The 21,211-nt window shown below is 38.6% G+C and overlaps 1 protein-coding gene across 1 annotated transcript in view; it reads right to left on the minus strand.

The window, feature by feature from the left end:
• Positions 1–21,211, minus strand: part of LOC137610005 (carbonic anhydrase-related protein 10-like) — an 80,893-nt gene that overhangs the window by 32,434 nt on the left and 27,248 nt on the right. The window contains exon 3 of the mRNA XM_068337396.1: positions 9,455–9,597. Coding sequence (XP_068193497.1) covers positions 9,455–9,597 — 143 coding nt within the window. The remainder of the gene's footprint in view (positions 1–9,454; positions 9,598–21,211) is intronic.

Raw genomic sequence — 21,211 nt, forward strand, 5'->3', positions numbered from 1 at the left:
CATTCTAAGTCAACTGATCCTGTGTATAAGCTGTATATAATCTCACAAAAACACCTAGTAGCATGTTGGTGCAGATCAGTGAATGTCAGAGCTACGTGAAGTCAAAGCTGTTTAAGTCTGTCAGGGTGGTCTATTTGTCAGGAGTTTGATATTTTATAGTATTCATACCTTTGTTTTTTGCAAGAAAAACACATATTTTAGGAAGTCTTGAGTGATGTCATGTCAGATATCCTTACTCAAGGCTACAGGTATGATATATGTCCGTTTCCACCAGTGTAACCGTTGACGCCCACTCACTTACATGCATCTTTGATTTTTGCATGCGATACAGCCACCAGAGGGAAGAGAGGCCGAAAAATATTTTGACTCGATCATGGCGACTGTAGGAGAGCCACAAAGCGCTTCCTGGTGGGCTGTGAGGTCATCAAACACATCAATAGACTAATAACTACACATTATATGACGTAATAAACAACCGTTTTTACATCACACACAATATTTGTAATGTAGGATCATTGAAAATTATCACAATAATTTTAAATGTTAATGTGTGCAAATATTGAACTGTAGCTATTATTCGTGGAGTCAAACAATCAGAACCTTCATCAGTACTTGTGGATGTGATCAGATACCTGACCCATGGAACAATATATCTGATCATCGCACCGAGAGTTAAATATTGACTGAAAACATTATTTTGGACTAATATATGAAAGACAAAAAGACCATCGGTTTTAAAGCCAACTCACATCACTCAGAAAGACTTTATCAGAGCAGTTCTCAGAAAATCCGTCCATCATGATTTTCTTATAATATCGCCGGCTTGGCGGCCTTAAAAGACTTGAAAACTCGCATCTGGTAAATAAGGTCGCCCACAGCATGCTATACACCACTTGTGTGCTAAAACCCTTCAGGAATAGTCCCATAGTGATGCCTGGTGAGGTAAACAACATGGATTGTGGATTTGATACATGGCTGGATTTGGACCCCTGGAGCCCGTCTGTGAAGACTGTCTGAAGCCATTCTAGACAGGATCCCCAGCGGAACATAGAGGTGCTAAAAGTTTTACAGCATAAAGTAACAACAGTCTTTTAATGCTTCTGTATCCGATCCCAGAACAGAGATGAATACCTTACATCGCTGTAAGAACTCATTTGCTGACAGGATCAGATTTATTAAGATGGAATAGCAAAAATGTTAGGCTAATGATCCAGTGGACACTGGTGGAGAGTAAGTGAGTACACTTAAAGGAAAGGTGAATTTTAGTTCCATTAAATTTAGGCAAGTATTTGCATTTTCTATTTCTATGATATATATACTATTATTTCTTTTCACTCTAATGGTGATCTTATGACAGTTTAACAGTTTAAATGTTACATTTTAGTGTTGGAGAAAGAAGATGTGTGGTTGATGAAAGGTGCTAAAGTGCTGTTGATAACACTCACATACTTTTAAATGTCCGACTTTCAAGTAAATGATGTAATCATGTCTTTGACTCTAAATAAATCTTTTGATAACAAACATGATAATAGTAATAATTGCAAAAATATGGTGCTGTTTGGAAAACAGGATAAATAAGAGAATTTTATTACATGTAATTAATAAAGTAATTAACAGGTAATATCTAGTCAACACTACTTCATAATTATAATATACAGTCATGAAATAAATCTGATACAATTCTGTTGAGTTGTGAAATGTGTACAACAGATACTAAATTAGTAACAGCAGTCATTCTTTCATTTTTCCTTTACTGTCATGTTATTTTGTTTCCTGTTTTATTTTGAAAGGTTTATTTTCTTCATTCTTGTTCTTTGTGTTTCCTGTCATTGCCTTTCCTCTGATCTCTTTTTCCTTTCATTGTTTCTGTCCCTGTTCAGCGTTCTGTTTTTTTCTCATTCGCTTTCCTTTAATGTCTGTTTCATGCTTGTTGCTCTTTGTGTTTTCTCCTGTCTTCGTCTTTCTCTTCTTCTCTCCACTCCCCTCCACAGCGATCGTCTGATTGTCTTGTTACTGCTGTGAATGTCAGTCTGTTTCCGTCTTCTGTTCCTCGTTGATGCTTAGATCACACATGCCATCTTTCTTCTTGTGCATTCCATGTTTCCTTGCGTCTTATGTCAGTTTGTTTCTAAGGTTTTTCTGGTTTGTCTTCTTCATTTGTCCTGGTTTTAAAGTTTCCTTTTCCTCCTGGCTTTGGGTTAGTTTGTTTTTCGGACCACCAGTGCCCTCTTCTCTTCCTGTAGTTTTTGGATTGTTTTCTCTGGTTTACTTTCTTTCTTTGTGCTGAGCTGATTCTCACTGCCTGTACTTTACTCATCCTGACAAAACATTGTTTGCTTTATGAACTGCTCTCTGTCTTTCATCTCAGTCTGTATCTCTTTATTTTGATCATTGTGGTGTCTCACGTCTACTCCTGGGTTCTCCTCTCTCAGTTAACAGCAGGAAGAACAAGACAGAAAGTACCTGGTGTTTTGAAACGAATCCGTGTAATCTCTGTTAAAATGAACAGATGTAGGAATAAAAGTCTATCATGTCACTGACTGCTGAGCAGGTAATATAAAATGAATTTACAGAAGGAAACCAAACAATAAACCGAGGAGCAGAAAGAATTGTAATGCCCAGCAGAGCTGAGTCTGTGTGAAGGCTTAGTATTTGTGTTAATTTGACTGCTCTTAGCAGAATCACACAAAAACTACTAAACTGATTTCAATAATATTTGGCTGAAGACTCGGGAATTAGCTGGTAAAAAAAAAACTAAACTAAAAAAACAGTATTTTGGAGCAGATCCAGATAAAGGCTTGGTGATCCGAATAAAAATTCAGGTCTTGCAGATCTTAATATTTTAATGTACCTGAGACAACTTAGATGAATTCATGAATAATAAAAGCTTGAAAACATTTAGTTTATTTTTCAGTAGGATGAAACAAAACCTGCAGAACAGATATTGCGGGGCCCTGTTGTACTTATTTACACCACGGGTTAGGGTTAGGGTTAGGGTTACTTATTCAACATCCACTAAGTTGTCATAGCAGATAGATCTAATTCACAAAGAAATCCAGTACGAAAAAACCACACTTTCCTCTTAGTTAGACATTTGTTCAGTACCTACACAAACCTTTTCTGTTTGGACATGGATTTCTAATTGAAGCAGTGAACCAATCAACAATTTATGCTTCCATATTTCAGTGACCTAGATTTTTTTCCTCCATTATTTTTACTTTTCATCATTATTTTAAGTTCAGTTGTGTATTTTGTCATAGTATTTGTCACGCATACAAACGCAAAAACAGCTCTATTTTTGTGACAATTGAGACCATCCTTGACAGCCACGAAGTATGCAGTTCCACACGTGAAAACAAAAGCTCCATGCACCTGCATTTTAAATGTGCTCTGGCTCAGAGTTTCAGTAATTCAGATGTTTCACGAGCCCAGGCGACCTACATTCCCCGGTGGGTTGGATTAGCACAGAGTTTCTGCTGCCACTCATCTCATCTCCTACCATCCTCATCTAACCTGCACTGTTGCCACGGCCCGTGATTATGGGTTGACAGAATCCCCCTGACACAGAACCTCTTAACCCTCATCATCATGAGGAAGTATCAGGGGGAATCACAGGGGCAGGATCCTCTGAAGACCTCTTGACTGGGGCTAATGTTCCCGCTACTGCATGTGTCCTGTGGGACTGTAATCACTAGCGAAGAAACATCTGACAGAAAGAAGAACCTGATAGAGCTCATGGTGGTGCATGTTCTGTGAGTCTGATTTAAGTATCATAATTCAGAGTTTACAGGGAATAAGTGATTTTAGAAATGAAAATTATAGTAGATGGCACAGAGAGCATTCCACTTTCAGTGTCACAAACAGCCGGAAGGAGACACTGTTATGTTCAGAAATAAACATCTATCAACATGATTGCTTGATTACAACTCCTTCCAAAATGTGTTTTTTAATGGTACAAAAATTTAAATTAAAAAACTAAAAATTATTGCAGGATTGCACAGTGTGTGTTGTTACATGAGAACAGTTTTGTTTGGTTTGCATTATAACCCCTAAAGGAAGAAAACTTTGAGCACCCCTGTTCTTCATGTATCTTCTTCAATGGCGCTGAATATTATGACAGGTATTGAGAGTACCCATTAATAATTAATAATGAGATCATCAACTTGTAAAAGAAACTTATATTTCTTGATGTTGAAGAAAGAGAGGAAGTGATTAGAAATCCACATCAAATCTGGACCCACCTAAAACTTCTTCTTGGATCAGAAGCCAACCCAGAATATTTCATTTAAGTGAACTGGATCTGCTTTTGGTGACACCTTGTAGACAATAAACTATTTGGTGGATGTAATATAATACATCCAACAAAATCTTTTAATTTATTCTACTAGAGCCTCAAATGCTTGATTTTATGGTGTAGGAGGAAACATTCTCCATTTAAGAGATGAAACTGATGCTTCCATTAAAGCTGTCCTACCAGCTGAGTAATCATCACTCCATGTATCTCCACCCACCATCCACCATCAGGAGGTGACGGCTGATGCTACATGTAACATTGGCTTTACATGGACCCTCAACTTTAAAGAGTAAACCTGAGAATAGAATTGGCAGATAAAAAAAACAGATAAAGTCATGGGGATGCTGGCAGGACAGTTTAAAATATGTGATTAATTATTCATCAGGAAATGTTTAATGAATGAGGCTGAGTGGTTAAGCATTAGGAGACTTTTTATGTTTATTAGCAGGTAAAAGTTTTCTTTTTAATTGGACTAAATTGCTGAAGCCCATTTGTGAAAAGATTGGTGACGACAGTGACAAAATGTGTATCGGTGAAATCTAGTCAAATCTAATGACAGACAGAGCTGATGAACACTCATGCACAACTAATGTCCTTTTAAAAGTTACTAAATGCAAATGTATCTGGAGTCTGACAACCTGCATCTGAACATACGGAAAAAATAATATTGCTGCTATTGTATGATAATTGTCCTTATTTTTAATTATTATTATTTATTATTTTGTGAGTGTTATTCCTGTAGACACAAATTGACTCATCCATCTCTTTGTGAGTTAATAAAATGAGATGTGTGTTGGTTAAAATAGGAAAGAGATGGTAAACTATATTTAATTAGTTTTGCGTGCTCTTGGTTTAATCATTTGCATGCATGAATTACTATTTCACGCTGTGGATTTAATATCGCATTATGTTTACTCTTGCAGAGGACTTAAGGAGGATGATGACAGGAGCATTAATGAAAAGTTCTTCATGAGTTGAATGTCATCTGTTGATGGTAAACAGTCCCTTTCACTGTAAAGTACATTTAAGGGACGTCACAAAAAGTGCAGTATTGTGTTTCACAGCAAAAGGCATTATTATTTAATAATAATGCTAGAGTATTATTTAATACCTGTGTTAAATGAAAGGCATCCATAGCTGCAGTGTGACAAATCACACAAATCAAGACTAATGGTGCGAATGGGATAAGTTAATCAAGAGCATGAATTATTCATTAGTGCATACAATTACTGGTTGTGTGGTATAATTATGCAGCAAACAATATTTTTATTTATATGCTGCACACATCTAATAGTTTATTCCTACATTCTATCAGCTTTCAATATCCATAGATGAAATGTGTTCTTCTACAAATTCAATTGAACCCTCAAGTGTTCTGTGTGAGAGGAGATTCCAGATGGCCGTCAGCATTCAGTCAAATGTTTCTGGACTACTGGGAAACCCTTCTCATCTAAAACTAACAAACACCTTAAACCAACTTTAGAGAACAGAGCATCTGGATTTTGGAAATCTCTTAAGGGAATATTGAAGTATAACAATGAATCAGCATCTTGTTCCTTGCTAAGATGAAAGCAAGCTGCTGTGATCAAATTTTGATAAAAGACATGATGCTCTGAAATAATGATTTATGACTCATGTTTTATTCTCAATCAAAGGAATGGACGTTATTGTGATAAAATGTGCCTTTTCATTTTGAAGCCATGCTCATTCTCATGATGTATAATTTGTTGTAATGGACATCAGCACCTGTAACAATTTAGCAGGTGACACTGAAAAGCGTTACAGACGCGTCAATACTGACAGATTCTTTTCAGGGAATGTTGTCAAATTTGTTTTCCAACATGCTTTTATGATTATTGTCTGAAATATAAAGACTACAAATCAGTTTAACCTCTTCACCTCTTTATAATGACAATAGCTCTTATGAGATTTTACAGCTACAAATAAAATAAAAAAAGTTATTAATTAATGTCATCATTTTTAATATCAATATTAATATCAATAAAAATATCATCCTTACAAAAAAATCAATGAAAGAATTATTTTCTGTCTTTGTTTTTTTCAAAGACTAAAACTTACCCAAATCTGCCATGCTAGCCAACTAGTCACTGATGATATAGTGAATACGGAATATTAACCTATTATTAGTAAATAAAATTACTTTTTTAAAATTGCTTTTTTTTTCTTTGCATTTCCTGCCATTGCCTTTCTCATTCATTTTTCCTTGTTCATCCTTGTGTTCTCATCTCATGTTCTGAGCTTACATTTCCATACTATTCCTTTCCTCTTGTGTTTGTGTGTTTCATGTTTTTCATTCTTTGTGTTCTGCACCTTCTTCCCTTTATGTTTCCTCTGCTTGGTCTCAACGTGATTGTTTGCATCCTCCTACCTTTGACACCTGTTTATTTGTTTGTCATATTGTTTGATGCCAGTTTGTAGTTGTTTTGTGACATTATCCATCTTTTCCCTCAGTATTTCCTTGCGTTTTGTTTGTTTTACAGACAGAGTCACAGGCATTAACACTCCATCACAAGCAACAGGACAAGTCATTGCGCGGAATGTGAATGTCTTAATGTGAACGATATGTGATGTCTGAAAGGTGTAATGTATAATTTCTTCCAGAACAGGACCCTAAGCCAGGTCACAATTGGACCTCACAAAACCCAAAGCAGCTCTCATCCCATGGTTAAAGCAGGACCCTCACATATTACATACTAAACATCTCATGAAGAAAAATATTTTTGTCTTTTTCATTTCAAGTGGGCAAAATCACTTATTTTAAAAGTAAACCAATGAAAATTGCTGCTGTAGTTTGATTCTTTTAATAAGACATGTAACTTGCTATGATCCAAGGTTTTGAACAAGTGTGATACTGGTGCGAGGCCACATCTGGCGTTTCTCACAGTGGTCCGCAATGCGCTCAGGATGCTTGTGTGTTTTGTCCAGACACATGAAAAATTAGAGGGAAGATTGGTTGGGCCCTAAAAAAATTGTTCTAAGGAAGGTCAAACAGTGAGCGGGCAACAGAATCATGAGCAACAAGGATCACTTGTGCGTTTGCAAAGGGATGGCAAGCTGACGTGGGCAACTGGGCAAAGTTCTGGTGAGAATATGTGTTTCCTACTATCCATGTGGATGTTACTTGGTCCACTGATTCCACCAAACTGAACAGTTTTGCAGACAAAATGCACTGCCTCATAGAAATAGAATTCCTTAGGAGGCAGCAACCTCTTTTATGAATGTTTTAAAGACCACATCATTGAGTTCAAGGTGTTGACTTGGCCTCCAGACTGTCCAGAATCAGTCGGATGTCCTGGACAACTGAGTCTGATCCGTGGAGGAGCCATGTCTAACTTGAAGGAAGAACCTGCTGCTAATGTCTTGGTACCAGAAACCACAGAACACCTTCAGAGTTCTATTACAGTCCTTGACTCAACCGATCAGAGCCGATTTGGTGGTAAAAAATATTAGGCAGGTCATTATGATATCGTGGCTGACAATTATCATGACGGCACAAGTGAGTATAACATCTTATCCTATGTATTAGTAGAAGAAAAAAAAGAAACATATTAATTTAAAACTTTTAAATTAAAACTATATGAAATAGTCTAGGATTTATTGCAGCAGTCATAACTTGAAGGTAACTGCTGTGTGCAGAATCCCAGACAGGTTTTCAATCGCTACCTCGCTACCCTGATTTCTTTCTGTTCTTTTTCTACTCTCCAGATTCACAGGAACAGGTTGTAAATGCTCTTTTGCAGAGGCAGCTATAATAATATCATATTATAAATCCATGATGTGTCAAAGCTCAGACATTCCTGTGCAGATCAGGGGCAGGAAAAAACACTTAACATGAAAAGGTGTTAGATCAGCTTTAATTTTCTTGTCAAAAAAGCGACATGTATTATGTGGGTAACCGAGGTCCTTACACCCATCAGTTTGCGTTTGGGAACGGTGTCCATTAAATGAGACGTATCCCAACACCCTGTTGGTGCGTCGCTGGACAGAGGAAGCACAAACTGGTTGAACCATTCATCAAAAAAAAAAAAAGCCTCTTTTAAATTCTGTGGTGCAGTTTTTACAGCTATTGAAAGGTGACATCACCTACACCTACAAATGCAGGAACGCAGTGTGTGTGCACTAGTGGTGCACAGATTTCAGATATAATCTGAGTTGGAGTGAACATTTTCATCAATCCACTGCTGATATGGACAGGTCTTTGCACCTCTGGCATGGCCTCAGGAATTACCAGGTGAACTGCTGATTTACTCCAAATTATTTCACTGCGTGAACCCGGACTAGCCGTGGGACCTTTTGGGTGAATACACTACATTAACGAATATTAGATCCTGTTGCTGTGTTGGGGCATTTAAATAATCACTGATAACAACCTGCTGTCTCTTGCATGATAAAGACAATGGATACTCAACTTTCCCTCTCATAAGGAATCGCTGCAGGTAATATAATTCTTATTCTTCTCAGTATTCATGTAAAATTTCATCCAGCTTCACCTTTGTTAATTTGTTAACAGGACTGAGTGATAGTGGCAGCTGTTTAAACAGTAATATCCTGTTTAAAATGGAAGAAGAACAAATAATACTCGAACTGGTTTAATTCACCTAAATTACAACAATGACTAACTGGAGGCCTAACACAACCCACTTGTGTCTTACATCACACTTTATATCAAGGATATATCTTATGCGAAGATATTTATTCAGTTGAAAGTGCCTTTGTATGATATCACTTCCTTAATTTTGGACAATAACTAAAATACACTTGTAGGTACCACAGTTAATCTACGATTCAGTGTACAGCAAGAGTAAAAGCCTTCTTTCACTGGTGGTTTAAGAGGATTTTTCCTGTAAAGATTAAATGTGATTGCTGCGTAAAGGGCTAAAATTGTAATGCCCACAGAGCCTGGTGCAGTCAAACACAGCTGGGAATTTTAAACAAGCTCAAAGCTTTTGTCGGAGAGAAACTCATCTTTTCCGTCCTTTGGCACTGTAATGAATTAAAGGCCAGCACTGTCACTGGAGGACAGTCCAGCGCTTGTATTTTAACATTTGATGTGTTTCCTCCAAACGCCAGCCTGAAAGTCGCTGGTGGATGTTTACAGAGGTATCCTACATCCAAAGACAAATGTCAGGTTCTCCTTACCTTGCGTCCACCTGTGTTGAGCTTCAAAGGGGTCAGGTAGGGGTCAAAGATCATATGACTGGTCTCGATATCAATGGGCGATTGCCTCTTCCCGATGGCACACAGGTTCCAGGCTGAGTGCACCAGACCCCAGAAGGATGGGACTTGTGGAGGGTGGAGAAAACAAGGGAGGAAACAGATAGCAGTAATTACTGTATGCATGTAATCCAGGGCTGCACAACGTGAAACGATAAAAAGAGAAGTTTTTCATTCCAAATTCATGAAGAACTGGGGCAGGAAGAACTGGGAGTTTAGGGAAAGTCAGATTTAAATATGGCTTCATTAAAAACCTCTGCCATTAAAATCTGCAGGTTATTATCTGCCAGTTTATATATTAGACAGGAAAAATGATTTCATTAAAGCGTGTTTTCTTACTAGTTTTTATATCTGATAATTTACAGCAGGGGTTCCCACCTATTTGTATGGTGGACTCAGCTGCTCCAGCCCAGCTGCACAGGGTGCTGTTAGATGTCTCTATGGTAGATGTATGTTTTCATCACAGACACGTAGGACTTATTAAATCCAACCCACATAATAAAACAGTTTAATATTAACCACGGTTTGTGACTGTTTTGCCTTGAACACGTCAGGACTTTGTATGTGATGTTGCTCACCAAACAGCAGGGCATCCACCGCTGTTGTTAGCCGTAAATGAGGTAATGTGTACCGTTGATCCTCATGACAGGCTATGACCTCACTGTGTCTGGTGTGAATGAATCAACTTCTTAAATTCTAAATCACTAAAAACAACATTACATGTATTGTGTCTCAGAAATAAACTTATACTGCAAACCTAATTGCATAATGAATTACTAATACCAAAGCGAATATTATTGATATCATAATATATTGTAATTATAATTATCTAACCAATAACCAATGCCTTCATATTTGACCTGCAAATGATTAATCTATATGTATAATAATTACGTTTGTCACTAATTCAGATTTGGATGTCTGGTGTCTGAGATACCTCACAATAATAAAGCATCCTACAATGTAATCTGGATTCAGATTAGGCTTCGGATCATCGGCAAAGCCTAACAGATTGTTTCTTGACCTAATTGATATCATTGAACTCCCCAACTGAGAAAATACAGGACGTCATTGGTGTAAGTTACAAAAAGTAAAGAAATTTTTTTGTTTTGAGCATCATGAACCAGCAAAAATTCCTTAAAAATATCTTATGTCTGATCTCAGGCAGGAACAATAGGTTAATGAATGCAACAATTCAGATATCTCAATCATCCTCCAATAAGTCCCCGTCTGTGGAAAGAAAGACACCCCAATGCTCTGATGTTTAGAATCAGATCTCTTCTCCAGTCAAACACACATGGGGAGTAAAAACTCCAAAATCAATGACATAAATTTCCTCAACATGTTTTGTAATGTTCGTCCTGCTTTGAGTGAATTGTGTATTTGAACACCAGTATATGAATAATAATGAATAAAGGATGTGAGCAGCAACACATGCATGAAAACATCCTGACTCCCTTAGAACCAGACGACTGGGATCAGCTGGTTGATCGCTGACCCAAAGCGTCACGTGGGGGCTGCGTGTCCAGACACCGCAACGGACGGAAGAGGGTTGGAAGTGTGAGCGCTCATGTGCCTACTCACATGCACACACTCACACACACTCACATGCACACACACACACACACACTGATCTTGCTCAGCTTACACATATTTAAATGCCTCATGAATGAGCACTTATTCATTTTTTGAAATGCTTATGCTTATATTTTTAAGCTGGTTTCTGATTCATACTTGCTGATGATCAGCTGGAGCTGCAGGCCTCCACCCTCAGTGTTCCTCCCTTTGTCTCTCTGCCATTCTCTTTTGCTCTGTCGCTTCATCATCTCTCTCTGCAGCACCCAGTCGAGGAGTAAAGTGACAGATGCAGCAGCCTTGACCTGCAGAGTGCAATCCTGACCCGTGCTTGACACACAGCTGCATGTCAAAACTCTTGCATGTCACTCAGCTGTGTGTGTGTGTTTGAACAGGTCTGTGTGTAATAAAGGAACAAACATCTCAAAGGCTAAACGTGGTGGAAAGATGAACCGGTGTGTCTTCTCACATGAGATTTTGTATGGAATAGAATGAAGGGTTGCGGCATCGTGTCTGCTCACATTAATCTTGTTGTCAGCGAGGTGCCAGCAGAATCTAACAAAATGTTGGTCACAGTGTGCGACTGCACAGTATCAGTTCTGATGTATGTTAGACTGTACATCAATAATACACACTCTGCAGAAGAGACGTGGAGAATGTAAAAGTTGACTGGAGCCAAATATGAGGCGTGACATCGGCTCCGCCCACAAACTATACAAATCTATAACCTCCATTGATTAAAAATGTCAAAGCCATAATCGCTTTAATTGTTTTAGGTTTCAGTTAAACTGGGCTGACTGGTATAAGAGATGTTTTTACTGGAATTATTATGTAGCCAGCAGGCAAAACTGGAAACAAGGCAGTTCTAAATAATACATTCGTACAAGATGCTCAGTGATGCTTCTAGCTCAAGTCAGCCAGCTAAAAGGAAAGGAAGAACAACTTCACAGCCTGCAGTTTGGCATTTAATTAAAGAAGACTACAAAATAACAAAGGAGACGTAGCTGAAGAGAGGAGAGGAGGAGCGAAGATGCTTCATATGTATGAGGACTGGGGCTGAATCCCAGCATCACTGAGGGGATTTATAAAGGCACCATGGTGGACGTTAACATTTGGGTTCAAGACTTGACCAAGAAAAATGTCAACTACAAAAAATATGCTTTATAAGAAGATGAGGATTAGTTCAGGATTAGTCCAGGAGAGCCAGGGGAGGACCGAAACATTGTTCAGCGCATACTCTGGATACTAGTGGGAGGTGAAACTCATCTGAGGAGGGGAGAAGGGTGGGAGACCGGATCACAGTGATTTAACCCATTAAAAATCTTAGATTACACTTCAGTTTTTAATAGACCGAGTGACCAACGAAACAGCATCAGCATCTCCACAGCCACTGCTGAGGGGGAGACAGAGGAGTCACAAGTACCAAAGGAAGGAACGTAGGGTCCACGAGCTGAGAGGAGCACCAGGGAAATGATGACAGGAAGGAGGAAGAGAAAGAGAGTGGCAGGAAGCCCTCAGGATTCTTCATACAGTTTAATATTAATACATCTCACTGTGTTCAAACAGTGGGGATGAGACAGAAAGAGAAGGGGGAGATAGGGGGAGGATCCAAGGCAAATGTCATGTGATCAGAATATACCTAATAATTAATTCTGCATGTCTGACTGATGTCAGAACAGGAAGTGTGTTTTTGTTACCTGGATATTACTTTAGAATCATCTTAAAATCATGTTTCCCTGAAAAACTTCAAATTATTATAATAATAGATTTCTTTGATGGTTAATGTTTATACTAAGTTTGGAAACAACAAAATGGCATTTGTAGAATATTCAAAACCTCAAATTCCACAAAATACAGTAAAGGTTTATGGAGCTAATGTGTTTATTTATAGTTTAGATTATTTTTAGTTTATGTGACATAAAGAGGACGGTAGATGGTAAAAACTCCATCTATTCATCGTGATGCATTCAATGACCTCTCCGCTGACAGCTGCCTAGTCTGTCCTCCATCAGTGAGTAAAGGATGGAAGGCCCAGTAGGTGGATGATAGAGCAGTTTGTGGCAGGTGTCCCAGAATGGGGCGAGGCGTTTCAGTGACTGTCACAGCTCGTCAAGTCAAATCCGCTCAGAGTGACCCACCTCCCTCAGAAATCAGCAGCCATTAAGTTGATTGGTTACTTGTAAAAATAGGAGTTTTTGCCACTTTCAGAATTGAACGTCGGAGAAAACAGAGACAGGTCACAGAGCCGGCAAACGCTCACATTAACCTTTTTTGTTTTTTTATAGAAGCAATTTATCCCCAGAAATGATTTCATTATCAGCTCCTGCTTCACTGGAAGCCATAATAGAAGTCCCTTATCGGACATCCATTCTGTGTTAGTGCTGCAGAATCCACTGCTGCGCGCATACATACACACACATACGCACACAAACACACACACACACACACACACACACACACATACACACACACACACACACACACACACACACACACACACACACACACACACACACACACACACACACACACACACACACATACATACAGCCTGCAGCAGTGTCTTTTAAAAATTTGGGCTGCTCCTGTTCATCCTCCTCTTACTTTTATCTGTGCTTGCGTCCTTTGTGGCTCTGTAAACCGCGTCACAACAAACTCCTCTTCTACTAGAGCTTCATAAATAAATGCATGTCACTCCATCTAGACAGAAGAACGTGGAAAGTTCCCTTCACTTGGGGCCAAAAGAAAAACAAAATCACGGCTTTCTTATATAAGGGTATGTTATGATGTCATAACCATGTAATACAACAGATTATAAACGTTGAGTAGGCAGTCGTGTCCCTGAACCCAACACCAGTGTGAGGTGAAGACTGGTGCCTCCAGGGATGAAATGCCACAAATGGACCTGCAGAGAATCCTGAGAATCACCTGCACATTACTTAAAATATCTGGATAATCACAGTTTGAGGGTTTATTAATGAGAAAAACAAGTAATGGTGATTTTAAAAAGACATTAGAACTTTTGTGGAGCCTAAAATAAAGTTTGTTTTCTATAAATCCTAAAACACGCCTGGAGGAATATGCTAAAATATTAATGACTGAATAAGCAAGGGCCAATGTTAACGCTAAGAACAAAACTTTCTTAGATCTATTTAGAGATAAAACTCCAGTGTGTTTCATCATGATGGAGTTGTTGCGGTTTGGAGAGAACACAGCACGCAACCCGACATGTTAGACTCAGCTAAATCCTGACCCATTAGACTATTGTGATATTTTTGTTGTTATTTTTCTTAACCTAAAACATCAAGTAAACATAAAGAAATATTTAAATGTCATTGAATTTAAAAGCAATTTAAGGAACAGTAAAACTATTTTTTTAAGAGAGGAAATCTTCTCTCTGGTGTTTTGCAACTGAGACTATTCACTGGAATTATTCACAGGATGTAAAACAATGCATCTCTTGTACGACAGAGTGAAACTAAACACTATAACAGGTGTGTAATCTGCTCACTCCTCAGGAAGCTTCCTAAAGAGACGTATCTTATTTGGCAGTAATGAAGGGAATCATCATTTAGGACCACGGTTTTCAGTTCAATTAGTCTTTGTTTCATTCTCAGTGCCGCTGTGTTCCCTCCTTACGATTATTGATTGTCTCGTCTTCCCTGTGTTGTGTAATTAGTGTATCTTACACTTTGGCAGTTCATTTTAAAACCCATTTAAGCTTTTTTTCTTTGCCTTTCTCGACACTTTGTTCCACTGGACTTACTCCACAGATCTGTTTACGTGTTTTGGATTTTCGATTCACCTCCCAGCTCTTAAGCTTTTTGATATGTTAATAAATGAAACCGATCAGCGTCAGAGGTCAGCGCTAGCAGGCAAGATTTACAGCTGATGAAGTAACTTTCAGTGATATAATGTTAAGACGGATACACTTGATATAAATTATCTAAATATATAGCAGTTACAGTTACTGATCAATTGGTTGTGTGAAAAATGATGTATGGTGAGGCCCTGTCCCTCCTCATACACTTGTTTTCCTGTCAAAGTCATGCCTTTGGACTTTTGAAAGCCAGTATCCTCCTCAGAGGGACTGTAAATGTTTAAAGATTTGACAGAAGAGGTTTGAATTTTTAAAAAATTACCACAAATGCCTAAAGTTTAACCTGGATTACGTGTTTAATTTGGTCACATAAACTGCACACATAGGATGTTTCACATAGGAAAGATCTGCTAGTAGCCGATCGGTCAACTTCTTTACATGAATTACTAAAAAAGTAGCTCAAAAACCAGCACCTAAATCCATTTCATTGTCCTCTTTCTTTTTATGTCTTCACAAATATGAGGCGGAATTAGCGTTGCTTTGAAATATACAGAATTAACGGCTCTCCTGGAAGATAATAAAATAAAATGTGGGGCCTGATATCTGCATTGGATTCCTACTAAGCTCAGAGCTTAAGATGCTAGAACCCATCTGACCCTCTTTCCTTTAGTATTTCACACATGTTCCCCTGTAAAGCATTGAATTCCATATGTTTTAAGGAAGAGCATGGCTTATGTGGGATTTGCACAAGAGTAGGACATTAGGAGCACAGATTTATCAAAGCTAGAGGGATGCCTTATACAGTCCTTATTATACACAGTATATTATATATATTACTGGATTACAGGATGTCATTTCTTTCTGGATGCTGATATGATCCTATGTTTAAGAGGAGATTCAATCACTGTACGCTCAGAGGGACAGCAGACAGTGAACACCAGATGACCACATGTTCAGACATACTCAGACATGGATATACAATACTCACATGAGAATATTATTGGTTCACAGCTCCGAACCCTCAAAAAGCTGAGCTGTAATATCAGCTCCTTGTTCTGGACTTCCTAATTCGTGAATGTTTACCACAGCAGACAGTAAACAGAGAATACCAACAGACTGGATGGAAGAGCAGCAACTCAGTCAATATTACATAACTCATGATGAAGACTGTGGGTGATGAAGAGCACACACACATACAAACACACACACGCACGCACGCACACACACATATTATCTATCAATTGCTGCTTTCTCCAATGACTGATCTCAGGTGCTGCTGCAGCATTAAAGTCACATTTAACATGGATGTCTACATTTATAGAATCTGGTTGATACAAAACGGTAAAAACACAGAGGGTCACGTATTAAAGACAGGGTTTCAGTAAGCCAGACACACCATGCTACAATCGGAAAGGTTCTTTTACTTCTTTCTTGAGACCCCATGACATATTCTATCAAGATAAAGTAGAAATGGTTTGAAAAAAGATGATAAAAAGATTCTTTGATTCTTTTTAAACCCAGCCTATGGTGTGGTGAGCCCAAGAGGCCTGCAGACCATACTCAGGGCTTTAAAACATAATGTCATCTCATGCACTTCTGCCCTTACACTCAGAACATCATATTGTGCTAGAATTGAACTGAATTGACCAATCCAAGATATTTCAGTCGACTATTTTCTAGAGTATGAGTATGAGGGTTTTTTTGTCTAATTGAAACTATCTAACTAAAGAAAAACTAAAGAAAAATGCATGCAGTCATTCACATTGATCTGTCCTGGTCATTTTGTTAATTGGTCCTTCCAGCAAATCACACCCATTTCAAACTGGTTAATTCCCCCAGACTCAAAGTCAAGATTCTAAAAACTTCAAATACATATTAAATTTATTTCTTATTCTCCTCTGCATTAATTTTTCCTGTTATTAAAAGCAGTGGAACCAACTCAATTTGAAGACATGGTCAGCAGGACAGCCAGAAGAATCAATGCACATGTTTATTTCAGAGTGTAGGATCACATTATAGCTTACTTTTTTTTTCATTTCAAATGCAGCACATCTTCGGTTCGGTCCTTTGTGCAGCTGCAGTGCACATGAGAGCCTTCAGATATATTCAGGATTAAAATTGTAGCATTTTATTGACAAAGGTCATCTGTAAAAAAAATAAAAATAACAATAATGATGTGGTCCAAATAAAATGCCTCAGTATTTTCCTACAATGATGTAACTGGGCTGTAATTCACACTGGTTGTCCTCACTGTGTCTCACGCTTTACCTCTAAGCACAGATTGCAATGGACAGTAGATGCAAGCTGCAGAGAAAGTGTGTGGTTGTCATCTTAAATCCCACCTCTCCACAAACAAACACACAAATTTTTTTTAAAGTTGTTGTTGTGCAATCCTACACAAGTAAAAAACAAATGGACAGCCCAGTAAACATAAAAGACTTGGCAGAGGCAGCAATACTGAGTGATACGCACTACCAACCGTCTTGTGAGACAGAAAAACTTCAATTTCTGCTGAAACACTGATTAATTTAAAACAAAGGGTCATTTCCGTGGTAAGGCCAAACGATTCCACAAATGTCTGTTTGGCCGTTCTACTCCAAGGCTTGCCTGCTCCACAGAGATACATAGAGATCTCTTCGCTGGGGTTTGCAAATACAGAATAATCCTGGATCTGTAGCAGGTTTTGCATGTGTATTTCACAACAATGATAGTGACAACAAACTCCTATATTTTATTCTTAATGCAGATCAAGGACGAACAAGCAAACAAACATCCATACAAATAAACAACATACACCCTCGCTCGCCCCCAAAAATATGCCATACATGCAGGAAAATCTCTAAATGTGGAGGCTGATGTTGTGGAAGTGGTGTAGCAAAATCATTAGAGACTGGTTTAAACAGATTGGCTGCTCTCAATCATAAAGTAGTGATGTAATCGTCTACATTTCCATTCCTAAACACCACTGGTGTTATCGGTGCATTTTCAATGGTTCCACAAGCAGCTCATGAGCTTTATGGTTGGATCTAAACGCATCACAGTACTACAAAATCCAGTCTGAACATCCGTGCTGACACAAGTCCCAAAGCAGGTTTCTCCTCCCAATCCTCCTTGAATACACTGGCCTTAAACTACTGCAGTCTGAGCTCAGAGTAAGAGACATCTCCACAAAAACAAAACTCAGGAATTCAGAATGATTCATATGGAAAAATCACAAGACAATAGTAATAACAATAGTAATAATAATAACAGTAACTATGACAACAACAACAACAACAACAATAATAATAATAACAGACAAAACAGACAACAGAAGAGTGGTCAAGCAGAAAAACTGATGGTTGTCCTTCCACATCCTGCCCTTCCTCTCCTGCCACCCCCCCCCCCCACACACACACACATATATAGGATAGGAGGTGATGTCAGAAGCCACTTGACCAACTTTGATGTCATCATTCCTGGATTGCCTATGTCATGCTAAGCTAACTGTTACCTATATTGAAATGTTTCACACGCGTCTGTACTTTAGCCACAGTCAAGGTGTTTCCCACAAGTACTATAGCCAAATAAAGCTAACAAAAGCTAACTACTAGGCCACAGGTTTTTGTCTGTTTTTAAAGCATTTGATGTTCAGATGACACTGACTTCTAAAAACAATTCCTGAACACAAGGACTCACAAAAATGACTGAAAACGTGGGAATCACGCCAAGGCTGTAGCTGGCGGTGTGTCCTTTCAAAATCAACACCACAGAAGTAGAAGATCACTGTAGTGGTTCCACAAATTAGAATTACACATTTTCAGACAATTTGTGGTTTGAGGATACAACTTTAATAAGATGTCACTCTTAGCCTGTTTCCAATTACTTTTCACACCCAATAGACAAAACTCATCAGAAGTCTTTTGGGTAAAACTGTTGTTGTGTAAATGTCCCTTTATTAAGAGCTGCATTTAATGAAGAGTAAATACTGTAAGCTTGGAGACAACTTTTCATAAATTATAACTGATGCTTTTTTTAAAAAGATCCCATGTGTGTAAAAATAATCAAAATCATAATTTTTCAGGAGCTGATTATTAATAAACAGCATTTTAAAAAACGATTTTTTTTAAAAACCACATTACCATAAACTCAGCTGGGGGGATTAAGTTTTCCAATATTTCCTGCAGCAGTCTAAAAAGTAGAAGTCAAAAGTGGGGCAACCTACTTGCTACTGAACCTGAGTCTGACTGTCAGCTGTGCAGACGGCACCAAAGGACTGTTGGGTCCTGAAGTTTCCGTGAAAATATAGGGCACATAAACAACTTACATATTTTCAGCTGAGCCCCCATATTTCGGTAAAGTGACAAGTTTTTCACTGTTGGTGAGATGCGTCAAAACACAGACCGACAACACGTTTGTGTTTCATGGCTCTGATATCTATTATTAAAAATACAAATTCATATCTTCAGCGTAAGTCACTGCCTTTGTCATGACCCCTGTCGCTGCTGGAGTTCATGCGTTTATTCTATCCTCACCAGTGTTTTATCTCCTGTCTTTTCGAGATTCTTCTTCACAACCCTTCATGCAGTCAACTCATTGCTGTCACCTGTGTTGATCAACCACCGGCCACTTTTCATCCAATCAGTCTCCAAGTTGGATAAACATCCAGTTCTGAACAGGCAGAGACACCCCAAAAACCCCTGCAAAGTTATAATACCAAAGTCCAAAACTGGGTAGTCAAACTAGCAGGCAGACACATCAAGCAGGGAGCAGGCAAACAGGCAGAATCCGGGAAAACAAGCAAAATCAGAATACGGTCGTCAAATAACGGGAGAGTAGGATAAGTCACTAAACAATCTATTTGAGAACTACATAAACAGTATGTATGTGTGTGTGTGTGTGTGTGTGTGTGTGTGTGTGCGTGTGTGTGTATGTGTGTGTAAGTGTGTGCGTGTGTGCGTATACTACAGTATATACGTATAATATATGTGCAGACTTCTATATGAAGTCTGTGTTACATATGATCATGATGAATACATTTTGAATAAGAATCAATAATGATATATTTCCGTAAGGTTCTATAAAACCACAACGAATAAATAGATCATGTATGTACTGCTAAAGTCTGTTTTCTTACAAGGCTCAGATATAACTAGTGATATTTGACACGGTAACGCAACCTTATCATCACATAATTGTAATATGTCCACATACATAACATAGAAAAGTGAAATGCTGGCCTTGGTGGAGGTACAATGTGCTCTCTCCTGTGTAGCCCTCCGATTGCTTTATGGGATGTTAATGATGAGGAAACTTCTGAATATCGCTACGCTTTAAGCTGCTTGTAATTTAAAAACAAGTAATGTCAGCCTATTGAGAACACCCCCCGGCTCGGTGAACCCTGAACACACTCTGCTTTTAAAGACGTGCCGTGATCCACAATAAGGTCTTTATAAATAAAATCTAATGGATCACTTGTTTCAGCCATAGTGATAAAAAAAAGTCTGTTTTTAATCGTCTCTCATTACCCATCTTTTCTTTGAAGCTCCATCTTCACGTCTTCTCCCTCTCCGTCATCCATCATCTCAAAGACTGCTTCACTTCTGACATGACTACCAGAGACAGATGTTTAAAAATAACATTGTCTTGGGGAAATAAAGCTGCTGAGGGTCGTGAGTGTCAGGCAGTAATCTCATATTCTTAAGACGACATAGTATATAGGGGTTGAGAGGTGGACTAGGTGGCGTGGGTGCTTGTAAGGACTGTGGAGAAATAACTGCAATGCATTATTGAGAGACGAACTTCGTATCAGGCTGCTGGCACGTAAACACTTACAGTCACATTCTGCTATCATTAAAGCGTTTCCTCGTTGACTTCACTGGAAACCTTTATCCATGAAGCATTACATTAAGTTTGCACATGAGGAAGTGTTATCTGGTTGCATTTGCAACTCCAACAGTTGGGGAATTTGCGTCTGTAAACAAGTAAACCCGGAGTAAACGATTGGACTTAAACAGTGATAGATGTGTTTTAAATGCTGCAGGCAGGAATAGTACACACATTAACAGCCTCTGTGAGCAGAAAAGCGCAGCTGTGACAGGTTGTTAGTGAGGTTTGGGACCCACACACCTCCAGAACATCATCAAGGTGGGCGACTGCCCCCTGCTAGGCTGGTTCACAGTCTGTAATGTAACACGAGGCTGAGTGTGAGCAGCAGGAAGAACAATGAATGCTCACTGCCCACCATGCAGCATGCATACAATAACTATATTATGGTAGTATCTTTATCATATATGCTTATAGATTTT

The sequence above is a fragment of the Antennarius striatus genome, chromosome 16 (genome assembly GCF_040054535.1).
Source record: "Antennarius striatus isolate MH-2024 chromosome 16, ASM4005453v1, whole genome shotgun sequence".
Lineage (NCBI taxonomy): Eukaryota > Metazoa > Chordata > Actinopteri > Lophiiformes > Antennariidae > Antennarius > Antennarius striatus.